We start from the raw sequence: 25000 nt of genomic DNA, 5'->3' as shown, positions 1-25000 counted from the left end.
AATGCACATGTGTACAGTGTCAGTAGAGATATTCTCTTCGGCTCTGTTCGGTTTTATTCTTTTCCATTTAGGGTAAAGTGAGGCATTGTAACAATAACATGTATTTTGTTTTGTGAAACTTTTCTATTGTATTGTATTCTATTGTATTCTATTCTATTCTATTCTATGAATGCTAACGTCAATGTTAGCCTCTTACAGTAATGTGTTTTTAGTGTCTGAAAACTGATCTTAGTCCTGTCTATCAATCCTATAGAGATCCTGTAAACCACCAGAATTCAACATTAAAAATCAACCCATCGATCCCGAACCCCTTCCGTGTCACTTGAACCCTTTTCCAATCGGCTGTGCCTCCTGTCAGCCACCACCATGGCCGTAACTACCATTGAGGACACAGAGGTCATGTCCTCTGTATTTTTTCTCAGAAATGTAAAATGTATGATGAAGAGCGATATATGATCAACAATGATAAGTATACACCACCCCCATTTATCTTCAAGACAGTGATTAATGAAAACAATCTTAAGACTCTCACTGAAGAATTTGAAGAATTCTAAATGTTCAATATGCAGTACAGCATACAATATTTGACCTCGGTATTTGAAAATGTGTCGTTACGGCCCTGGCCACCACTATATCATAACACAACGCAGAGGGCGAGGAGAGCTGCCAGAGCCGGCAGGCAGGCGAACGCGGGAGCGAGCTTCAAGGGTTTACTTACATATGGGTTTACATATTACATATTCTATTCTATTCCATTTTTCTTACTTAGAGTAGAATATAATATAATAGAAATTCTATTCTATTCTATTCTATTCTATTCTATTCTATTCTATTCTATTCTAAATAAGAACAACACATTAACACAATGATACCCAGCACTGCTCACCTTAATGATCTGTCCTTTCTGAAAGGGCAGCTCCTCTGCCTTGTTGGGGTTGGGGGACATGAGCGAGGGGTTGTAGGGGAAGAGGGCTACGAACAGGCGCACATGCGGGTCGTACAGCTCCCTCTCCTTCTCCCAGCGGATGATGTCATCAGGCTCGGCCACCCGAATACCGTCCGGGTAGAGATACACATCCAGCCCGATCATGCCCCAGAAATGGAGTCCTGCTGTCTTCTTTCCGTGCGTGTGTATGTAGGCTATGCCGCTGTTTGTTTGTTTGTTTGGTTGAGTGTGTGTGTTTGTAGTGCTGTTGTCTGTGTGTATGTGTGTGTTAAATTGTGCTCCCTTGAAAATGTTTCCGTATATGCAAAAGTTAGATTGTGTTGATGTGAAGTTGCGCTCCCTTGGAAATGTCCTCAGCAGGTCGGTGGCGGTTTGTGGCGTGTGGGAACAACACCAGACGATATCTTTGTCGCCTGTTGCGCTTCCGACGGAGTTAACGAAGGTAATCCTCTCCCAAGCCCTCCAGTGGTAATCCTCTTCTGACAGAATGGCTGAATGTTCTATCCAAGTTTGCCAGTCAGACGTGACACAGACACTTTTAGTGGGAGGGAGTGTCTAGCCTTGAGGTGAGTGAGTGAGTGAGCGATGATGATGATGATGATGATGATGATGATGATGATGATGATGATGCATAATATCCTATGCTCAGGGAAGCAAACATGGGAAGACACAAGGGTGAGTTGTGCCGGCCCAGGGAGAGAGGGGTTCAGTATTGGGTCCTCATTACTATTGTATCGATTGGGTCTGGGGGGGGAGGGTGGGGGTCCTTTCAGATGACATTGTCGTGGATGAAGGAGAGACAACAAGCAAGAATCAAGTGGTAAGACAGAGAAACATGCGGTTCCAGCAACAACACTTTGATATGATGTTTTCGAACGATATGGTGCTATTCAATGACTCAATGATCTGGTGCTTTTTACAGTAATACACTCAAGAGCAATGTCACTAACCACAAACATACAGTAGTAGTACAGTAGCACTCGTACAGGGCTCATGCATGGCATCCATTATCTCTTGGTGTGCTTACAGTAGCCTATCACAACAACAGCTTAAGTGTGAGGGAATGAATGAGTGAATGAACAAACGAATGAATGGCCGAACGAGCTAACCAAACAAACAAACAAAGGAATGAATGACGCTGATTACGACTGACTGTTATGGAGCATTGGAGGGGGCGGGACCAGGAGGGTCAGACTGAATACTGAATTGAACCAACTGGGGACAGTTGTAGAGGTCAGGAAGAGAGCACAGAGATGAAAGGAAAACAAGAGAGGTCAAGGGTCAGAGGGAGAAAGGAAGAAAGAAAGACAGACAGACAGACAGACAGACAGACAGACAGACAGACAGACAGACAGACAGAAAGAAAGAAAGAAAGAAAGAAAGAAAGAAAGAAAGAAAGAAAGAAAGAAAGAAAGAAAGAAAGAAAGAAAGAAAGAAAGAAAGAAAAAGAGAGAAGGGGGGCACTCCCAGGCATGTTATGACCCTCTGGAATTTATTTTCCGTAACTCATTCAACATGCCAGAGTCTCCTCCTAAGGTAACTTGTTGTCAATGGATAAACTATCAGGCAAGCAGGTATACAGTAGGCAGGCAGGGTGAGGCTAAGGAGGAGGAGACACGGCATCAGCCAGCCAACGGCACTGCAGGTGTCCTGTCCCATATGGAAGCTGACCGAGACAGAAATAATGGCATGACGTCCAAGTTGTCCTAATCCGGCCCTTAGCGTTACGCGGCTAATTGGCTGTAAAGGCGCTGCCAAAACTGTGCCAAGTGGACCTGCGGCTCACCTTAGGTTAACCTACACTGGTGACCGCGACCTTTAAAGAACCTCCTGGACCTGGGAACACGTAACACCTCCTCCATTCCACTGCCTGGCCAAGACTGCTGGGATATGTGTGTGTGTGTGTGTTTATACTGTGGTGTATTAGTGGGATGGCCATGGGTGTTGTTGTTGTGATGAATATGGACCTCCTTCTTCAAGCTCCACGTGGTTGTCAAGAATGGAGGATTGGCATGCGCTGTAGGTCAGTGAGGTAAGTCCATCTCTTTGACCTCAACTGGACACCTTGCATATGGCACGCAGCTGGATGGAGGGTTACATGCCGCTATTCAGACATTGATGTTTATTGTCTGACTACTGGCACGTTTCCCACCAAAATCTGCCATTTCTATGGTTTGTGCTACGTTGCTCAGGTTTTTTTTTAAGTTTAGGGAGAGTGGATGCCTTAGCCTAAGCCTAAGCCTAAGCCTGACCCTGACCCTAACCCTAACCCTACGGCATGCTGGGTGTCGGAATAGCAGTATGTCTGAATATTGCTTTCCCCCTCGGATGTTGGATGTATTGAAAGTCGTGACAAGTCGTTAATGCCATTCGGCTGTTTTGGTTTAATTATTGTCTACTTTATTTTAGCTCCTGGCAATATTCACAGTTTTGGCTCGACATAAAACTACATGGAATACCAATAATGTCTCAATAAGATGGGCCTTTCAGCACTAAGCACCAGGTGCTCAATAAGTGAAAGCAGTGAAAGCCCCATTGGAAAACTCCTACTACCATTGTCATTACGACACAGCACTCCACAGCACACAACAAAATACCACCCATATCACCCATATGGGGCAGCCCTCAATGGCACCCCAAGGGTCCATGGTCCATGCTCAGCGTACCCCAATCATGGAGGAGGATGGAGGCGAGCATTGGTTAATTACTCCCCCTACCAACCTGACGGATCAGGAGTCGAACCGGCATCCTTTGGGCTACAAGTCTGACACCCTAACCGCTTACCTATGACTGCACCAATAATAGGCTACCACAAATTTTCCCAATAATACACTGATTAAAGGACGTTATGTTGACCAAATTGTATGCCAGATCTTATATTTTATTTTCCTTAAACAACAGATATGCACTCTCCCCTTTCTTCAATGTCAAAGCCATGCATGAAGCTGAACCCCTTCTTCACAGCACACTGGGGGAGCGGGGTCCCACTCCCGAAACCAGACACCCGCCATGTCTCCCCCATGCGAGAGACCTCTGGGCCCCCATACATGGGTTGTTACATCACGAGCCAGGCACCCACCTTTTTAGAGTGATGACGTCGCCTCGTAGAGGCGTGAGGAGGGGGGCTAGGGTGTCCCGTCGGCACGAGCGCAGATAGCAGGCAACAGCTGCACCGAGATCCTCGTTCAATTTCACCGCGTTGCATTAGCGCATATTTCTCTCCACGATTTCATCTCAGAACAGAGGCGAGCTAAATCCCCATAACCGGTCAAAATGGTTGATCGCGAGCAGCTGGTTCAAAAAGCCAGGCTTGCCGAACAAGCTGAAAGATACGATGATATGGCAGCTGCCATGAAATCGGTGAGTCATATCTTTGATAATTACCATTAATTTCACTTTCATTGACATTGAGTAGTGCCATTCATTCACAAGACTCATCATATTTTGTTATGTCATAAATTTGAACCGTGTCATTCATTGCATTGGTGCCAATTTGATGGTTGGTACCGAGAGGGCTTTGGAGGCAAGTGAATGACATTTCATCACGAGGAATCGTTCAGGAATTACTATTTACCCCAGAATGATATGTAAGTAGTCCGATGGGCAATTTTGCTGAAACGGTAGTGTGAAAGAAGCGCATGAGAGGAGAGGAACCACGAGTAGGCTAGACGGACTGGACCTTGGGCGGTGCCTCCCGTGTCTTACATTACAATGTAATGAATGAGACGACGGGAAAATGTCAGACACATTCTAGCGACACACTGTGATTTGTATCATTTATATGTTGGTTTGTCATCGAGTTCACAAACACATACGCTTTGCCATGTCCAAAGTTGCTTAGTCATTCGTAATTGCAGCCAAACGGGCAATTTCATCTGAACGCGCAGAAGCGGCAGTGGAGATGTGAAGCCATGGCATCGAGATTCCACGATATTGTCCATGTTTTAACATCTGAGTCATCCATTACCATAACCCTGAATTGCATCATGCAATTCAAATACTTCCAACCCAATGAACCATATTTTTTCCTTATTGTGTAATATGAATTTGGCTCACAATGTTCTCATTCTTTTTATCTAATCATGTCCTGGGCCATCCCTGCATTGAAATGGAAGCTATTTGAGGATTTTCTCCTAACAGACGTAGGAGGCAGCAGAAATCCTTCCCGAATGTTCCATCGTTGTCATATTGCAGCAAAGACATACACATTCGATATTGGTATTTGAAACCCTCGTGCGCAGCTCGATCTTGGCTGGATAATTGTCAAAGAATACCATCTATCTGTGTTTTTTAGAGACAGCTGCAGACATTTTGTGTCGCATTGTGTGCGAGTGTTTTCAAGTATGAATGTGTGTGCGTACTTCTGTGTGTGTGAGAGAGATAGAGATACATTAGAGAGAATACTCAGTGAGCTATGACATGTTAACTAATGTTGAATCATCTTCAGCTGTTTTTGACGAAATCAGAAAAATACGAGCTATTAGACCATACCATCACCACCATCATCCAAACCATTTGGTAGTGATTAACAGGGCCTAAAAGGGCCCTACTAGTCAGCCTGAACATTTGGACTCGGGGCAGGCCAGTCTTTATAACTTAACCTTTTAGTCCCTTTCAGAAAAAGTGATTGGCTGGTAGTGCTATCGGTAAAATGGTGCAGCAGCCTTTTTTCTGCTCTGGTGGAGGCTTTTCTGCTCTGGCCAGCAAAAAAAAATCTTCCTTAGGAAAGAGAGGTTCCTCCTTGATGAGGAACTGGATGGGTGGGTGGGTGGTGTAGTAGGCTATTGCCCCATCGGGGGAGTTTGTGTCAGAGCAGGTAGTCAAAGAGGATGGCACCCCCAGAAAATATGCTCGCGGGATTCCTCCTCGCTTCTCACCACCCGCCACGGCCCCCCCTTCCTTTCCCTTCCTTTCTCATTTCTGCTTTGTCAGTGCAGTCACCTCATCTTCCAGGGAGGAGGCGAGGCAGGGGCTGGCTGAGGGTAGTGATTGAGGGTGGGGTGGTGTAGGGTGGGGTGGGGTGAGTGGTTTGCTGGAGAGGTGCACTCTGACACACGTTTTTTTTTTTTTTTGCAATCCCATTAAATATTCAACAAACGTCTCCCCAAATGACGTTGCAACTACTCATGAGCTGTGCATTTCAAAAGCCAGTCATACCAGCCGGGTCCTACAACTAGACGTTATTCTTTTAAAAAAAAATATGAGCGTTTTTAATTTGCGTTTTTGTCCGTAGTGTTTTAGAGAGGATAGCCAAGCTTCAGCTGGGGATGAGGAAGAAATACTGTGATCTTGGCCCTTTTGCCTCTGTCTGCAACTAACCCCAGGTTCAGGTGTTTTAAAACCATACGTCTCGCTTCATGCCTTCCTTTACAACTAATCACTTGTTAGTTACATAGATGTTCTTCAAAAAATCAGTCGGGTAAGAAATAAAGAGCGTTTTGGCCCTTGGCCCAGTCTTACTGTAAGTACAGCTCTCTCAGGAGACATCCTCCTGTGTGCTCTCACTCCATGAGCATGTAATGGCAGACAACTTCCGGTGTGCTCGCCTAGTGTTGCAATTCATCAAGGTTAGAATGGCCCCGGATAAACAGCAGAGAGGAGAGAAGAGAGGGGAGACAAGACCCACCCCCTCTTCACTTCAGGAAGGGGCCTGTTAACCCCACGAGAGTTTTTTGGACACATACGTATCATCATCTCATAGCATCAGCTGCCGTCATGTTGACACCCATAATGGTTGAGTTACCTACTGTGATGGTGGAGTTGTAACCCAGCACGATGGTTAAGTTACCTCCTTTAAAGACAGGTCTGCCTGCCCGTCCGTTACCCGCCGTCTGTATGGGCCATGAGTCATGACGATGACAAATCCCTGCCTCGCCTCCCATCCCCTCCCATCACCTCCCCTCCCCTCCCTTTCCTTCTGGATTTTTTTGGGGGAAATTAGTTTGTGGCAATTTAGAGGTTTTATGGCCCGTCACTTGCCATGCCAAAGACAGTGACGTCATCGTCCCAGGCTGAGTTTAAGCTGGAAATAGATAAGGGTACAAAAAGGCAGTGTTATTTTACAGTACCACTTAGAGAGAACTCTGGGACCAAATACACTCTAAAAGATGTTAAATTGACTCTCTAAATGTTGAATTACTGTAACATTGCAAAAGTTGCATGTGTACGTCATGTGGCTGGCGTTAAAGGTATGCACTGCTTTCTAGAAAATCGCTGGTGATGGCTTTGGCCGAAACGCGTCTGCGGTGGACATGGATTAATAAATAATGAGGCAGCCATGGCGTTACGGTTACGGAGATGGACTATAAATCAGAGGGTTGCAGGTTTGAATCCCACCCTTCCACTCCCTATTGCACTCCATGGCTGAAGTACCCTTGAGCAAGGCACTTCACCCCACATTGCTCTACTAGGGACTGTAACCAATACCCTAACAATAACTGTGAGTCGCTTTGGATAAAAAAGTGCCAGCTAAGTGAAATATAATGTAATGTAATGTAATGAGAACAAGCTTGAGAGTGTGGTTTCTGCTTGCTTTAATTTGATCATTTTTTCCCCCTGCACCCAAAGTCGCTTTTCTATCCTGAAAGTTGAGGGTTTCTGCATTTTAAACAGTGACATTTGTCTGACTTTCAGTGAACCACATGGGTGGTACTGGGTATGGTGTGGTAAGATGTCAATTAGAAAGTAAAATCCCTGCTGCCACAGATTTGATCCAACCAGCTGATTGTAATGAGTACGGTAGTACTCAAGCGAGGTAGACCAGTTACTCAGTGAGGTCATATGTGTCGGGAGGAAATTATACGATACGATTAGACTTTATTGTCAGTTTTCACTGAAATTCATTCATGATGTCGGGTAGGGTTTGTTGTCCTGGGCCCAGGGAGAAGGGGGGCCCAGAATTGGAGTCAAAACTCCAAAATAAGCAAAGATAAACTGGCCAAAGCTGCCCGAGGCCCTGAACATAGACGTTATTGCAGTGCAACAACTCGTGAGCGCTCAGATTGCTGATAGGCTATAATGGATCAGACCTCTTTGCTTTTTGCTTTTTTGATGTAGTTGCGGATCCATCCAGCTTTTGTATACAGTATACCAGTGGTTGTCATCATCATACATTATAAACAGGCGCATGGAAATCACCAATCATCATCACTGTGTGGCACACATGATGACGTCTGATATTTACATATGCAAGGCCAGAGACATTGAAGTAAGAGTTAGACTAATCCCATTGACCCCAGTGTTCCATTTTGCACAACAATGGCGGTTCATGGAGACTTTGACACATAGATCGCCAATGACATAGTTCCACTATAGTTCCAGGAAGTGCAGTAAAGATAAGATGTAATTAATTTCTAGTTTATCTTTGCTTATTTTGGAGGTCTTTCGTGTTAGTCTCTAGGGAACAGAAAGCCGCTGCCTAGAAGTATTTGAATCTATGTGAATCATGTCACCAACCGACTAACTCTGAACTCCATGGTTCTGTGGAAGGCGAATGTTCCAGTCAGCATCTTGTTCATTCAAATATTCATTTTTAACCAATGAATAGGAAGTTTTTCTATCTTTTCTTCCAATGTGGATGGTGGGGGTTCCTAGGCTGAAGCCATATCAAGCCTGTGCATTAATCTAGGGGTGCATATCAGGCCTATAATGCATTGGCTTAAAAGTAGAGTAAAAGAGTATGTGAATTTGTTTTAGTCATTTACAAATGTTATCATTTTTATGAGTATTTTCTACCACCATCAATTTCAAAATTTCAAAATCAAGTATTCATCATGACAGGGAAAATTACACAAATCATACATAAACAGGTGGCTCCTCTACGTGTCCGCCATTTTGAATTTCCAGTAATAGACATCTTTGGCTGCAAAACTTACTGTCATTAGGTCAGTAAATGCTGTATTAGCTTATTATTACTTAAATATTCATGAGAGGGTCAACATTGAAAGCATAGCAGCATAGTTGAATACCTACAGTACTCTAACCACAATCCTTCACATTCTTAAGCATTCTTAAGCCAGTTTGATTTCGAAGGAATCAACCCCATTGACACAATCGCTCAAGAGAGAGACTGCACTTGCCTCTGACTCAACACCAGAGAAACAGCATAGACTCACTCCAGCTGTTACCGGTACTACGAGGCACAGCAGCCGCAGGCTTATTCAATTACCGCCTTGTGCCAGAATTTCAACTAATAGTTTTCCCTTGGTATGTTGGTCTGTGTTCCCCCTTGATGTGTTTGGTTTTCCCCCTTGATGTGCTTCCACGACTCTCCTTTTGTGAGCATTACTATGAAAAAGTGGAAAGGCTGCCTGTTGCCGTGGTTTCAAACCCCGGTCTTCACTGTACACACATAACAAGAGTCGATGTGGAAATCAATTGTAATTTGAAAACAGAAAAAAAACATGGCAGCAATATTCATCGCAGCAAGTGAAGGGTTCCTCTAGTAGTCTAAACGATCATTTCCCTGTACCAGTACATATTTATGCAGAGGAATTGATTGTTGGGAACAATCTTGTTTGCAGTGTTATGTCATGATGGTACAAAAATGGCAATAGAAATAGCAGTGTGAGAGCAAGGCACATACTGCACTTACTCTCACCTGGTGAAATGAAAGGAAAATTGTTGCCGAACCTGATGGTAGCTGAAAGGTTTTGTGGTTTTTCAGCAGACGTGGGGCATGTTGAATTCAATTCAAAACATATATTTGATGGCCATAGCAAAATCACATTGGACAGACCAGCACAAGTGCCAATATGTAACACACTACTACACAGGAGGCCCGCAAAAAATGATCGATACACAAATGGGGGGAAAATAAATAATGTGCCACATGTCTGTCTAATATCCATATCATGTATACTCTAGGAAAATCCAGAAGAGCTGCAACCTAATCATTGCCCTCCTTAACCCTACCCTATCCCCGCCCCATGCTTGGGGTGAGCAGGCGCGGTCATTGACACCAGTTGGCATGTCCAAGGGAGTGTAGAATGTCATTCATACTTGTAGCTCGTCCATGGGCTCCCCTATGCTCTTTCTCAGTTTGGAGACCTATCTTTGATCCAAGCAGTCATGCTTTTGGCTAGGGGGTTTTAGAGGGGGCGACGCATGGGTGTTCTTTGGGGTGAAAGCTCCATCCCACAGCCCACCAACGTTGGGCTCGCCTCTCAGACAGAGCAGTGAAGTCCTGTGTCTTATTTTGGAGATCATTTTGGCGAGAGGGTTATTTTGTGAGAGGTGGACTATAGGGTTATGTGTGTGTGGGGGGTGTGGCTCCAGCACACCCACCAATGTTAGGGTCACCTCTCAGACAGACCACTGAAGTTCTCTGTCTCAATTTGGGGACTACCCTGTTGTTTTAGAGGGTTTTGTGGCGAACTGGACTTGGAGATTATGCCTGTTTTTGGGGGGCTCCAGTAGCCTCGCGAGCCATCCTACGTACTTCCGCCAAAGGATTGGCTCCACTACTGTAGTCTGGCCGTGCTTCTCTGTGGAGTGCCTGGAGCAGTAGAATTTTGATCGCAATGCCCCCCCAGAAAACAGCCAATAATCGAATACGCCCCCCACGTGGGGGCGAAAGGGGGAGGACGCTCGTGACAATGACGTACACATCTGCGCCAGAGCCATTGGTCTGCGCTATGTTGTTGTTGAGTAACTGCCAGCGATTGGGTGAGAGGTGTCCAATAATTTCAAACCATAACTGAATGCAAGCTTCCTGCTTCCTACAATTGCTTCAGAGCAAACAAATGCCAGACCATAAATACGAAATGAAATGGTAGTATTATGGGATGGTCAGGACCAGGCTAGGGCTCCAGTGCGAGCGAGGGTGATTTTTGTACAGACTAGATAGGTGAAAAGGTTGTTGTGTGCTCGACAGAAGGTCACCTCAACACGTGATCGCTGCTCGTGATCACTGGCCGCCATCGTCTTAGCTTTCACCGCAGCTGCCCTGGAGTGCTCGTGGGAACATTTAACCCCCCCAACTCCTACCGCCCCCCCCTGGCCTCGCCTCGCCGTCTCGCCTCACTCCCCCTCCCCTCGGCTCCACCAAACTGCTCACACACACACACACACACACACACACACACACACACACACACACACACACACACACACACACACACTCACACATACACATATACACACACACACACACACACACACACACACACACACACACACACACACACACACACACACACACACACACACATTCACACTGAGCCTACCCTAAGCATTTCCACCCACCCTCCAAGTTCCATTCGCCCCAACACATGCACATACTCAGTACTCAGAGACCACTGAACACCCAGCAATCCCTTACTCACTCTCTCTCTCTCACACACACACACACTCTCACACACACACACACACACACACACACACACACACACACACACACACACACACTCACTCACTTGGTCACCCCCAACCCTAGCCGTCTCCCCATGTCTATCCTACCCTTTCCCTTGCAGCTCCCTGAGAGGAGAGCTGAGCAGCATATCTGATATGATATCGATGCCGTCTCCTCTCCTCTCCTCTCCTCTGTTCTCCTCTTCTCTGCTCTGCTCCCCTCTCCTCTCCTCTCCTCTGTTCTCCTCTTCTCTGCTCTGCTCCCCTCTCCTCTCCACTCTTCTCCTCTGCTCTTCTCGCATCTTGTCTTGTCTCATCTCTTCTCCTCTCCTCTCCTCTCCTCTGCTCTCCTCTGCTTTCCTTCCCCTTTCCTCTCCTCTCCTCTCTTCTTTTCTGCTCTCCTATCCTCTCCACTCCACTCCACTCCATTCCATTCCACTCCTCTCCTCTCCTCTCTCTCTCTCCTCGCCTCTCCTCTCATCTCCTCTCCTCTCTCTCTGCTTGCATCTCCTCTCCTGTCCTTTCCTCTCCTCTCCTCTCTCTGCTCCTCCTCTCCTCTCTACTCCTCTCCTCTTCTCTCCTCTCTCTCTCTGCTTGCATCTCCTCTCCTCTCCTCTCCTCTCTCTCTCTGCTTGCATCTCCTCTCCTCTCCTCTCCTCTCCCCTCTGCTTTACAGTAGAAGCTGTGGTGCCGGCGTAGCAAACTACAGTTTTTGGAACTAGTAGAATCTCACTGCTGCTGTGGCGCTCTCGCATCGCCATGGAAACTAGGAGTTGCGTATCGCCAGCAACACACAGTGCGTTACATTAGCTGTTTCTCGCTCTCTCTCTCTCTCTTTCTCTCTCTCTCTCTCTCTCTCTCTCTCTCTCTCTCTCTCTCTCTCTCTCTCTCTCTCTCTCTCTCTTCGTACCCTCTCTCTCCTTACCCTATCTCTTTGTGTGTCTTTGTTGCTCCTCTCCCTGCTCTGCTGCTGCTGCCACCGAAATGCAACTGAGCAGAATTTCTGCATTGGGGCGGAAGGGAAGTGAAGAGAAGGGAAGAGGAGAAGGAGGAAGGCAGAGTGGGGGGGGGGGAGAGGATGGTCTACTTCCCACTGGAGAGAGCTTGGTTGGAGAGGTGCTCTCCGGTCGCGGGGAATCGTGCAGAAGGAAAAGCAGCACCATTTTTGCTGCTTTGCCTCCTTTTAAATCTCAAAAATGCATCTTGATTTAGTTTGCTTAATCGGGAAATGTGACTTTTTATTATTCAACTTCTGCGTCAAAGTCTTACATTACAATTTTGTGTACACCGTACATTTTGCTTGTTAATTGACGTTGAATGTAACATTCATATTCAAACCACAAAAATTGATCTGGCTTTTCAAGAAAGAGGGAAATGAGAGTGCTGTGTTGGGTCGAAAATCAGGGACTCTTCAGATAAGAACACCAGAATATCTACTATTACTGTAAAACTTCTGTCCCCCCAAAATGTACCATGACCTAAACAATAGATTCCTTGTTGTGTGTCTTGACACTCTGAGTCACTCTAAGGTGATAAAGGTTATAAGGGGATACTTTTCGACTGTGTTATGTATCCTTTAACCCGTTAAGACACGACGTTATCAATTTGCTGTTACGTAACAGAAATCAATGACCAAGTCGTAGTGCATTATTAAAGGCCCTGTGTTGTGTCGTAGTATTGTAGTACTATGGTAGCCTACTTAACTTTTCAATGGCTATTACAGCGTGCCACTGGAGGTACGGTTTGCGTTATAGGGCTATGTTACTCTACGTTCTTTTGTGTTCCTTATGTCTTCTGCGCCCTTTTGAGGTGGTAGAGTTTTGGAAGCCAGCAGATGGGATTGCTGGCAAGTTGACTCACTATTTGCTGAAAAGCTTCACCATAGCTACCTTGTTATGGAATTACTGAGAGTCATGACCATTTCAGTAGCAACAACCTGACTGTACATTGGAGGCTCTGCATTGAAGTCTTAGTTCACCCATATTCCGAGTAATCGTGTCGTGTTTCTGTTTGTTCATCCGTGTTGGCACAAAGAGTTGAGGTCATATGTTCATAATGCGATGACCCTTGACACATGAAAAGGCCCGCCGGCCCGCGTGTTTTTGCAGTTGTCCCTTTTGGCAGAAGCAGGGCCGGAGCTAATAGGGAGGGCGTGCAGGGCATTTGCCCATGGGCCCATTGCACTCTTGCATTGGTGGTGGGAGCCCAACTGTGATCTTGTCAGGCCATATAGGGGGCCCGATAAGTGTTTTGCCCTGGGGCCCTATGTGCAGTTGTCCCTTTTGGCAGAAGTAAAGCACAGGGGACTTAGAGGATGCCTCTACTGAGCTCTCCTGTGCTCTCCTGTGCTCTCCTGTGTACATGGCTGAAGACTGAGATCACAGAGAGCTGATAGCGAATGTGCTCATCGCTATTTCAGAGATCTCGAATAACAAGCGTGTCCCCATTCACCACGGGACAGAACCGGTTGGCTAATGATGATGACGATGTGCTGGGGAAAATTATGTGTGATTTGTTTTAGATAACGTTGCAGATGGATGTTGCTGTGGTCAGATAAGGATGGGAGGTGTTCTTTAATGGGGAATGATATGCTAAGCTATTGAGTAGCTTTTTTTCTAGATAACTCTTGATTTCAGCTGTAGGCTATGACGGTTGCAGATGATCGCTTCCTTATATCTCTTAAAAGTTCACAGTCTTATAGGTGTATGAGCTTATTTATCATGTACCATATCTTATGGTTGACAGTGGTATAAGTTACTTCGGAAGAAAGAATATGAGAGCATTCGGCACCTTTTGGTGCAACAAAAGGTTTTAATTTGGTCTGTGAGAGCTAGGTCAGTACACCTTCACCAAGCACAATAAACCAAAAAAAAAGATGTGGCGAATATTCCTGTTGTTTGTTAGTTTTGTAGTGTTAGGTGTTTATAATTATGTATTTAGATTAGAACTCAAAAGGTTTTCTTTGGATAGACTTTAGTATGTCATCCAAATAAAGCGACCTTGGGTTCCTTGAAAGGTGCTATATAAAACCAAGTTATTATTATTATTATTATTATTATTATTATTATTATTATTATTATTATTATTATAAATAAGCCAACCGTAAGTGTAACTGGCGTGTGTGTATTCCGTGTGTGTTTTATATTATAATGTCATCCAAATAAGCCAACCATAAGTGTAACTGGCATGTGTGTATTCCGTGTGTGTGTGTTCCTTTTGCGTGTGTCTCGTCTCCCAGGTGACGGAGCTGAACGAGGCGCTGTCGAACGAGGAGCGCAACCTGCTGTCGGTGGCCTACAAGAACGTGGTGGGCGCCCGGCGCTCCTCCTGGCGCGTCATCTCCAGCATCGAGCAGAAGACCTCGGCCGACGGCAACGAGAAGAAGATCGAGATGGTGCGCGCCTACCGCGAGAAGATCGAGAAGGAGCTGGAGGCCGTGTGCCAGGACGTGCTCAACCTGCTGGACAACTTCCTGATCAAGAACTGCAGCGAGGCGCAGCACGAGAGCAAGGTCTTCTACCTGAAGATGAAGGGCGACTACTACCGCTACCTGGCGGAGGTGGCGACCGGCGAGAAGCGCGCCACCGTGGTGGAGTCCTCGGAGAAGGCCTACAACGAGGCGCACGAGATCAGCAAGGAGCACATGCAGCCCACGCACCCCATCCGCCTGGGCCTGGCGCTCAACTACTCGGTGTTCTACTACGAGATCCAGAACGCGCCCGAGCAGGCCTGCCACCTGGCCAAGACGGCCTTCGACGACGCCATCGCCGAGCTGGACACCCTCAACGAGGACTCCTACAAAGACTCCACCCTTATCATGCAGCTGCTGCGAGACAACCTGACACTGTGGACCAGTGACCAGCAAGATGACGAGGGTGGGGAGGGCAACAACTAAACGCAACAAAACAAACAGCAGAAAAAAAGAAAAGAAAATTTCAAAAGGCGTGTCACTCTCTTTTCTTGGGGAAGAGAAGAAAATTGAGGAGAGAAAAAAAATGTTTTGTTGACACCGACGACATTTAAAAAGATAAATAATATGGCTGGTGGAACTCTTGGTTGGCAAGCAGCTTTTGAGCCAATGGTTTCCACGGCAGCGGCAGTTGTTTATTTTTCCACAAGTTAAAAGAAAAAAAACAAATCGAGGCGAAGGGGGAGGGGGGTGGTGGTCAGTGGGTTGAAGTCTTAGTTTGAATATATATATAGAAATATATCTATATGAATATATAGTTGAGTGGGTCTCCCTCTTCTTGATTATCTTTTGACGTTTGCCAAAACCACTGATAATGGCACTGACGTTGCCACAGGTGGTGCTTGGTGGAGGGGAGTGGCAGCCTTAGACTTGGCTATATTGGGCTGACATAGTTCAACCGGAAGCTGCTTAGTCATTTTTTTGGGGTAGTAGACATGCATTTGAAAGAGGTTCTGATGTTTAAAAAAATATATATCACAAAAAAATAAACACTTGAATGCGACAGTTAAAAAAAAGTTGTTGTCAGTGGTCCCAGTAAGACATTGTGGCAATTCACGACTATAAGGAAGAATAAGACGGATTACAAAATGTATTAAGTCCATCTGTTTAGTATTCCGGTATCCTCTAACATGATAGATTTACGATAGTTATTTGGCACGCAGATAGTCAGCCTAGGAGGCCTACACCCTCATTGGTGGAGGAGCCATGACTCAACCAAATTTATTTACATTTTTTTTAACGTTTTGTTTGGTTTAAAGAAAATAAAGTTGATATACCCGAGAACAAGTATGACTGGGGTGTTTGGAGGGAGATGGGGGAAACACCTTGTGAGAATCCCCTGTTGATCAATCTCCGAGTGTCCTTACTGGATCCACTGACTGCTTTAAAGATCGAGGTGCGATTACTGTTGGAGACTTAACTGTTAACAATAGAAAAATAGGAAAAAATATAGCAGCTTCAAGAGTTTGTGGTTTACTTCTGTGTTTAATTTATTTTTGCACTTGCCTACTAAACTGTTTTGTCCGTGTAAGATAATTACGACAATATTATCAATGATTCAATATTGTGCATGCTGGTGATGTATTTATAAAAATAGCTTGACTTTATTAACTTATACCTTGGGTGTTACGTATTCATATGGTTAAGAAGTAAATGGGCTTCGATTTGATTATTTATAATTTATGACTTTTTAATGATTTAATTTTGTTTTTAATTTGCTATACCAAAATTGTGATTGTTAACAATAAATCAATCTGTTACGAGCATTGCTGTTGTGACATGAACATGTTTTTATTTTTTTTCCTTTGGTTTAACTAAAAATTTAAGGGGGGAAACGGCAAACAAACCAGGGATTTAACCTCATTCACTGGTGTTTGTGGTGGTAACAAAAAAATACATTAAAATGATGACGTTGTTTAAACAATCTTTGGTTCTAAGAAAAGTATACGAGTGTTTTTCCTGTCATGTTATGCAATGAAACATGTACGGTATAAAACGATCGTGAAGTGTGTCTGTAAGCAACTAACACCATGGACCATAGTTTTATTTCCTGGCAGTATACACTTATCTTTATTTTTTTTCTTTGTAATTTTTGTTTGTTTGTTTGTTTTTTAACCTTATAGCTGTCTCCTGAGTGACAAATATCTTGAATGTGAGTCATAATGTAGCAGTTGCACACAAGCCTAAGTAATGATAAATATGATAAATAAAAAAGAATTTGACAAGGTTACAAATGCAATCCCTGGTTCCCACTGCTCCTGTCTATTGGTCTGCTGTTATTCTACAAATTAGCTCAAGAAACTTAACGGAATAAAAACCTACTAAATTACTAAAACCATTCAGGTGAGGTACCAACAATCAGAATGCTGTTACTTTGATTCGTATTATGTTATGTTCCTCTGTTTTGTTATTGTAACATTTATTTTGTAAAACTCTTGTGTTTTTTCTTCATTTGTGTGCCTGACATTCGATTATTTTATTTCAGCCTTAATGAAGTGTATGCACCATGTCATGGAACACATTCTCTTGTGTTTGTTTTTATTTTTTTAATTATTTTTTTCATGTTTCTCTTTTGCTTTGACAGTTTGATCATTGATTTTATGATGGCGGGGTAGACGAAAAGATTACTGAATTTACAGTGAGCAGTATGCAAACGCTGACAACAAGATACTTCCTGTTTACTTCTGTTGCGTTTTTAATATCTCATTCACTCATAGACCCAGTCGGCAACTCTGGGACCGCCCATGAAATTGCTTGTTTTTCCCCATGGTTGCCCCACCCGCTGTATGTAGTGTCTAATTAATATGCCTAATGACTGGCAGTGATTGGCACCACACGACCGTGGGTGGAGCATTCGGAGGGGAAAACAATGCAGTTTCATGGGCGGCCCAGAGGAGCTAACTGGGTCAATGACACCACCCTTTCCCATTATGGGGCTTTTGCCACGACGTCAGCCATGTCTGACAAGTTTGTTCTCTGTGTCAATATATTATTTTTCCGTTTATGTTCTGTTTTTTTTTTCTTTTTGTCAAGCACACTAGCAACACTGAGAACAGTCAAGAGATATTGAACAACCATTAAACAAACGAACGTACACATAGCCACTAAGTACTGACGACGACTAGAACATCATCAATAGCATGGCTGGGATAGCAATAGGCACACAGTTTGAATTGTAGTGTTCCGCACATAATCAATAAATACCTCAGGTCTTGTCTGTCAAATGTTGTTTTGTCAATCGTAGTGCTTGTGTTTGGTTACCAGTCTTCGCAGTGAACCTTGGCCTGAGCCTTCACAGTAAACCAGCCTACACAATGGGCCTGTACACATTAATGTGTTTAAAGCTTTGTTCCATGCATACATTTGGACTAACCGGGTGGTGTAATACAGTACTTTATCAAAGGACAAAAGTGCATCATTTATTAATAGAGGTAATAGTTGTAGTATCTGGTAGTAGGAAAATAAGCTGAAAAGGAAATGGTGAAATGGACAGTAAGCAACACGTTGCAAGAAATATTTTGATCATTTCAGTCATATTTTGCACTGTGCTCCCTGCCAGGACCAGACTATTCTGACTAACCATCTGATTCAGAGATTTCTTCTAAATGACTCTCAAACTAACATAGCTACTAAGGGCATGTTTATTATGTCTAACTGTTTAAGTGTTGTTAAGGGCACATTTTAAAGGCTTCACTGAAAAAAACTAACGCCATAACAGAATAACCACATCACAGTCAATCTTTTTGTTATACAGACATTACAACTTGGTTCTTGTCAGTAGGGGGTTTGTCTCAATGGGTTCCACTCCACTGATATAACATACAGCATCTATGGCCACTGATCAATGGTCTGTCTGTAGACAGTGATGGGTGAAAATGGATTCATCATCAGTTGCGATCTAGTGCCTCTTATTCCAAACTACCCTTGTTTTACCTGTCCAATTCAACCAGATGGTCATTCAACCAGCCAATCATTTGGAATATGTGGCACTGCATTGTAAACAAATGAATCCATTTTGCCCATCACTATCTGTGGAGCAGGCCTATCCAAGGAGTGAAAGTGTAAGTGACAGCATGGGGCCTCAATGTCAGAAGGGGACCTGTCAGGTTGGTGGAGATATGTGAGAAATGCAGAATGGAGATTAGTAGAGACAGCTTTAGTGTTGGGTCCAGAGTCAAGTCAACTTTATTTTTTAAAAGTGCAGTGTTAGGTCACTTGAAGAGTTGATTTAACATCTAGATCTAGAAGTTACCCAAGGAAGGTCTGAATGACCGAAATGTTGTGAGCTAGAAAACCTTAGCAAGCTTGCTTATGTAGGTTCAAGTAAAGTAAAAGCAGAGACGGTCTATTTTGAACTAAGATAATCTTTGGTAAAAGTACATATAGTCAATCTTAATTTAAGTAAAAATAGATAGCAAAGCATAGTGAAGGTTTTTTTCCCCTCCCATGGCAAACGTTTCTTATAATTACAGCTGCAGTATGGCGCTCCTCCCCGAGGTGTATCCTATGGGAGGGTGTCTGTCTGTCTGTCAGTCTGTCTGTGCAGCCCAATAGTGTGATATCAGAGCTCTGCCTCAAGAAGCTGTCAGAAGCCATACATATCTATGGCTATAGTCCAGTGGTTCTCAACCTTTTTTGAATAAACGCCCCCTTGACCTCATCATAAGCCTACCACCGCCTTACCATAAGCCTGCCAATGCCCCTCTTAGTATTAAAAAAATAAAATAAACTAATGCCCCCCAATGACAATGAAGCATTGTCGCATGGGAGTCTTTCTCAATGCCCCCCCCCCCCCCCCTAGAGCCCCCGTTGAGATTTTTTTATATAGTCCTTAATGATGGCAAGGATCTAGTCATTACTATTGGTTGTGTCTGGGGTGCCTACAGGGGGTTTTGAGGTGGCCAGTGTAACCCCCCTAGTTAAAAAGAGAAAAAACATGCACATCCATCTCAAAAAGACTGGGTGCAAGACCAGCAAAAACACCATGAAAAACTGAAAGAAAAGTCCGCGACACCAAGCTCGATGAGGGGCATGCTGCCCGAAGAGAGGAGCAGCGGGAGCTTGGTGTCGCAGACTTTTCTTTCAGTTTTTCACAGTGTAACCCCCCCCCCAACTTCCCTCAATGTACAAGCCCTGCCCACTATTTGAAATTGGTATCATTACTTGGGTACCCCAGCTTGGCCAAAATGCTCTCGTGGATGATACATTCCAGTCACATCTCTGTTCCTCTTGCGTTTGCAGTGCAGTGAGGGGAGGATACAGTGAGTAGATGTCATTGAGTTCACTGTCTCCTCCATGGTGCTTAGAAGGAGGAGAGGAAGGGTGACCTGTCTGACTGCAAGGGTATACTAGCCTGTCTGGGACAAGTTTCTTTTAGGGCAGGAGGCAGAAGGCTTTTAAGGACATGATAAGTATTACACTATTTGTTATTTGTCATAACATAGCAAAAGCCAAGACTGGTCTTTCATAGGACCTTTTAATTTCCCCCTGCACCCCTGCCAGAAGCCCTCTGCACTTATGGGTGTCTTACAAGCCAGGAAGGGATATCATCTATCGTCAAAGATGTCACAATATTTTGTTCTTTCGTAGGACGCAGTATTTCTTCCTGCACCCCTCTCAGAGGACATGGGTGTCTGACATGCCAGGAATGTACTCTATGCCGTGTGTTATTCTCACACTTATTGTCTACTTTGTTAAATTGACAAACGATAACAACAGCCACAAAATTATACTCTTGCCTGGGAACGACAATTTTCGCCCTGTCTGAAGTTGTGAGAGGTCATGGACATCTGAGATGATAGGAATGTACTTGGCGCCATAGCTGTGCCATACAGTAGCTGTGTGCGTTATTCTAATGTAGCCACCAATACCTTAAACAACATATAATTTATCATCAAACGAAACCAGCATCCTCAAAATAATGTTCTTGCCAGGGAGCCAGGGAGGCTTTCTTAAGTTCCTACAGCCCTGAGGGAAGGTCATGGGTGTCTGACATGCCAGGAATGTACTCGGTGCCATAGCGGTGTACTTATCTAGAGCAGCAAAGGGGTAGCCGAAGGAAAAGACATGTCACAGAGGTCATTATCTTATCACCCCCTACGCTAACTAGCAGCTAATGACTTAAGGAAGGAGCGTGGCAGCAACTACGTAAGACCCTTCTCTCTTATGCATGCACATGGTACTCATGCTATACTTCATAGCGCTGCGCTACAGCTCTGGTGGGTTTGAAGAGGGAAGCCAAGGAACAGGTGTGGAGTTGGGATAGAAATAGAACCCTCTCTCTGGAGCTGTCTGTACGTCCGCTCTATAATTCATTTTAGTTGCATCAGGCCGGGAAGAAGAAGAAGAAGAAGAAGAAGAAGAAGAAGAAGAAGAAGAAGAAGAAGAAGAAGAAGAAGAAGAAGAAGAAGAAGAAGAAGAAAGCCGAAGAAGAAGAAGAAGAAGAAAGCCGAAGAAGAAGAAAGAAAGAAGAAGAAGAAGAAGAAGAAGGGGAAGAAGAAGGGGAAGAAGAAGGGGAAGAAGAAGGGGAAGAAGAAGAAGAAGAAGAAGAAGAAGAAGAAGAAGAAGATGATGATGAAGAAGAAGAAGATGAAGAAGAAGAAGAAGAAGAAGAAGAAGAAGAAGAAGAAGAAGAAGAAGAAGAAGAAGAAGAAGAAGAAGAAGAAGAAGAAGGAAAAGGAGAAGAGAAGGAGAAGAAGAAGATAAAAAAGAAGAAGAAGAAGAAGGAGAAGTTTACAATGCATGTGGAATCATCATTTTGACAGGTGCCTTTGAGAAATTGGTTTTAAAAATAAATCTGCTTTAGGTAGCTAGAACTCAGACAAAGGCCCAGACAGATGCATTTACAAAAGTATCCATAAAGGATCTTAACATAACACTACTACGGGGTCATAAATGACCCATTCTGATAAACAGATCATTTTGACATGGGAATTTTTTAGCCCGCTAATGTACAGATAATGGTATGTAATGGCTGTTATTTCAATAGAGGAAAATAGGTTTTCATATAATTACGGAAACATAAAGGGGAACAAAACACAAAGGGAAGCTGTAATGAAACTTAATGTCTCAAAACTACCAGCAGCACTGCATTGATTATGAAAATCCTTATTCGACCTTCAATAAACCCAAGCCAGGGGGTACTCACAGGTAGAGTTCTGATGTAAAAACTATATTAATTTTAATGATGACTGTTTTCAGTGTTTGAATTCCGGTAATAGAAATCAAGGACTTGCCTTGGGCCTGTTATGATTTTAATTCAGGTTGCCCTGAGGAAGATCTTGGACAAAAAGCTCTGCCTTTTAAAAATCTAAAGTGATTTAAGATATGTTGTTTTTCAATTTTCACAGTTGTCTGGCACCTTGTAGTCACGAGTGCAGTGTAACCCGATTAAATGTAGGCCTATATTAGATTTTAATTCAAAATTCACCCATCTACTGTTTGACGAACACAGCCTGAAATGCATACCACAGAAACGCGGTAAATGTGAATATCTTAAGAGATGGTACTTCACTGGGTTTAACTTGAACAGATATCAGGCTTCTCCATGCGCACTCACAGTAACAGTCTCACTAGAAAACATGGCATCGTCTTTAAAGTAATCCCATCAGCGGGCTTGTTATGTAGCATGGTTTGGACGGAAAGCGCTGGCTTTCATAAATTACCCACGATGCCGTGCTAACATCTCAGAGGAGCAGGAGGAGGAGGAGACAGGGAAGCCGACGTCGGGGAGGACGACGACAAAAGGGTCCGTTGTCCCAGGCCCAGGGAAACCGGGGCCCATAATTGGCACCCCATTACATTGTATGCATGGAGTAAGGGAATTGCTTTCAGATCTTTTTGTCCTGGGCCCAGGCAAAGCTGTGAGTGGCCCTGGGAGGATGAAGAGGAAGGATGCTGTTGCCTGCCTGCCTGCCTGCCTGGCTGCCTGGTCATGCATTCCCACACACTGGAGCTCTCCCATCCCCTCCGTCCCGCCAAGTCGCCTTGTGATTGGCTGATGCTGTCTGAGACCACCACGCTATAGCTTCAGCTCGCATCCCAGATGACTACCACACTACTTTTCTGGCACTGGGGCCATAAAGATGTATGAACGTAAAATAGGACGATATGTTATAGGCTTTTTATGTGCTAATCAGTCAAGCTTTTGTAGAGCAGGACCAATGCCTTTGTTGACGTTTTGTTGAGATTTCGTTTGAAGTAGCCAATCCAGCAGATCCCCACAGATGTTGGGTAACAATAATCAAATAGTGTAGGAAAAAAATAGATACAGATAGATTCAAAAACAAAAGTTTGGAAATTAAAATATACTTCAAATAAGAATTGTCCTGTTCTTGTCGTTTACAGTAGCCTACATTTACAGTGTTGTTCCAGTGTAGAACCAACTGCATCAAATGTGCTGCCAAATGTACCATACAAATTGGCTTACGGTAGGGACACATAGGAGGCGAAGCAAGGCGAAGCGAAGAGAGGCGAAATTCAACCGTCATCAGGTCGTCGCGGCGAATCAAATGGAATGGAACAGTTATGTTGTTGATTTGATTGGGCCGTGGCAGGCGAATTCGCTCCTCATTTGCATAACATTAAACTTTCTTTAATAATTTCGCTTCGCTTCGCTCCTGTTCGCTTGCTGTCGCTTGCCATCGCTTGCCTTCGCCTCTCTCATAGGAATGAATGGCAAAGTTCGCAAATTCGCGTGTATGTGTCCCTACCGTTAGTTTTACCCCTCTCTGGTTGAACTATCATGTCTTCCATCTTGAGGCGACGGTGTGGCCACAGTTACCCTGTGTTAAATTGGACTCTGGACTAGCAGAATTCACTGCAAGTGTGCAAATTGGTTTAGTTTTGTCTCGCTCTGCTTCTCCTGTCCCCCACCATCAATATCATATTGCTAAAAGTTTACCCATACAATGATTTTATAGGCCTAGTACATACAATATGCAAAGTGCATGTCCAAGGTAAAATAGTGTATTAACTTTTAGTGATGATGTGAGACCTTTTTTCTGATATTGCCAAAGGGGTACCAAGTTTACTACTTGCGTAGGAAGAGTTGGGTGGGACACGGTGGGACACTGGGTTACTTTGCCGCCAACACGGGCTCAATTCCGGCCCTCCTCATTTGCCGATCCTCCTCCATCTCTCTCTCCCACTCGCTTCTAGAGGTGCTTAACTCGAATCTTTGAGGCGTCCGAGTTGATTGGATCATTCCAAGGAGAGTATCCGGATTAGACGGATCACTCGGATCACACGGATCACTTATTTAAAATAGGCCTAAATAAAAATAAATAATAATAATGTATTTTTTAAAACGTTTCTGCCGTTAAATAGCTATGCCTTTGTTGTTCCATTTATCAATTCATGTTGATAAATCAAAGAGTAAGACAGTTTGATCAACAAAACTCACTTTAGGCTATGAATGTCACAGTTCAACTCATGCTGCGATCCGACCCACCTCTCCTCACTAAACATGCAACCACAACTCGAACAGCCTTTGGCAGCAGTGAAACGGCATGTTCCTGATTTTGCAATAAATAATGTGTGTTGTTTGTATTTAAGAAGACTAAAAGTCAAATAGCCTATTTGGGAGCAGAAGTCTAGTTGAGCAGGGATAGTCAGGAGGCGGGCAGCAGATGACCACTCGCTTCCGCTGCCGAGTTGCCTTGCGACTCGCACACTCCTGGCAAAAACGAAACTTAAGCGATTGATCCGATCCGTAGGGGATTCGCTGCTACCAACAACTCAGTCAGGATTCGTCTAACCGAGTCGCCGAGGGCGCCGCTGCTGAGTGACTCGGACGAGGGGAGTGACAGCTGAAGTGGCTTTAAAGACTGTAGCCTCGCTGTAACGCAGTGAGTGATAGAGTCACGTCTGTAGACTATAATTTCCCTAAGAGTAGCCTACAGAGTGAGATGTTAAAGCGTTGGCAGAGCACTGTTAACATTTAGAAATGTAGAGCTCAACAGAGTCAGAAGCACAAACATAGGGAGCGGGGATCCGCGACTCAATTGGCCACAACAGGCTGGACGGATCAAACAGGCTCGATGAATGACGAGGCGGGAGTTGGTTCAGTTTTACTCAGTGACTGAACAGCATACTAGGGAGATTAGAGAATGGCTGTTGTAGTCAACTAAAGAGGATATATTCCGGTTTCACAATTTCTCGCGCTGTAACTGCCATTTTGTTGACATATTAATGAAATGCCGTCTGACCCGCCTTTGGCGGATCAATGCACGACA

General features: G+C 44.3%; 2 protein-coding genes across 2 annotated transcripts in view; one reads left to right on the top strand and one right to left on the bottom strand.

The window, feature by feature from the left end:
• si:ch211-105f12.2 (RIMS-binding protein 2-like) overlaps window positions 1-1090 on the bottom strand; it is a 4924-nt gene extending 3834 nt beyond the window's left edge. Inside the window, exon 1 of the mRNA XM_063204453.1 lies at window positions 887-1090. Coding sequence (XP_063060523.1) covers window positions 887-1090 — 204 coding nt within the window. The remainder of the gene's footprint in view (window positions 1-886) is intronic.
• Window positions 1091-4060: 2970 nt separating this feature from the next.
• LOC134454527 (14-3-3 protein gamma-B) lies at window positions 4061-17989 on the top strand. Its single transcript, XM_063205585.1, has 2 exons — window positions 4061-4306; window positions 14535-17989. The coding sequence occupies exons 1-2, from the start codon at window positions 4220-4222 to the stop codon at window positions 15189-15191; spliced, it is 744 nt and encodes a 247-aa protein (XP_063061655.1). The 5' UTR covers window positions 4061-4219; the 3' UTR covers window positions 15192-17989.
• The last annotated feature ends 7011 nt before the right edge of the window (window positions 17990-25000 follow it).

The sequence above is a fragment of the Engraulis encrasicolus genome, chromosome 8 (assembly GCF_034702125.1).
Source record: "Engraulis encrasicolus isolate BLACKSEA-1 chromosome 8, IST_EnEncr_1.0, whole genome shotgun sequence".
In the NCBI taxonomy this organism is placed as follows: Eukaryota; Metazoa; Chordata; class Actinopteri; order Clupeiformes; family Engraulidae; genus Engraulis; species Engraulis encrasicolus.
This window is presented reverse-complemented; position numbering and strand designations above follow the sequence as displayed.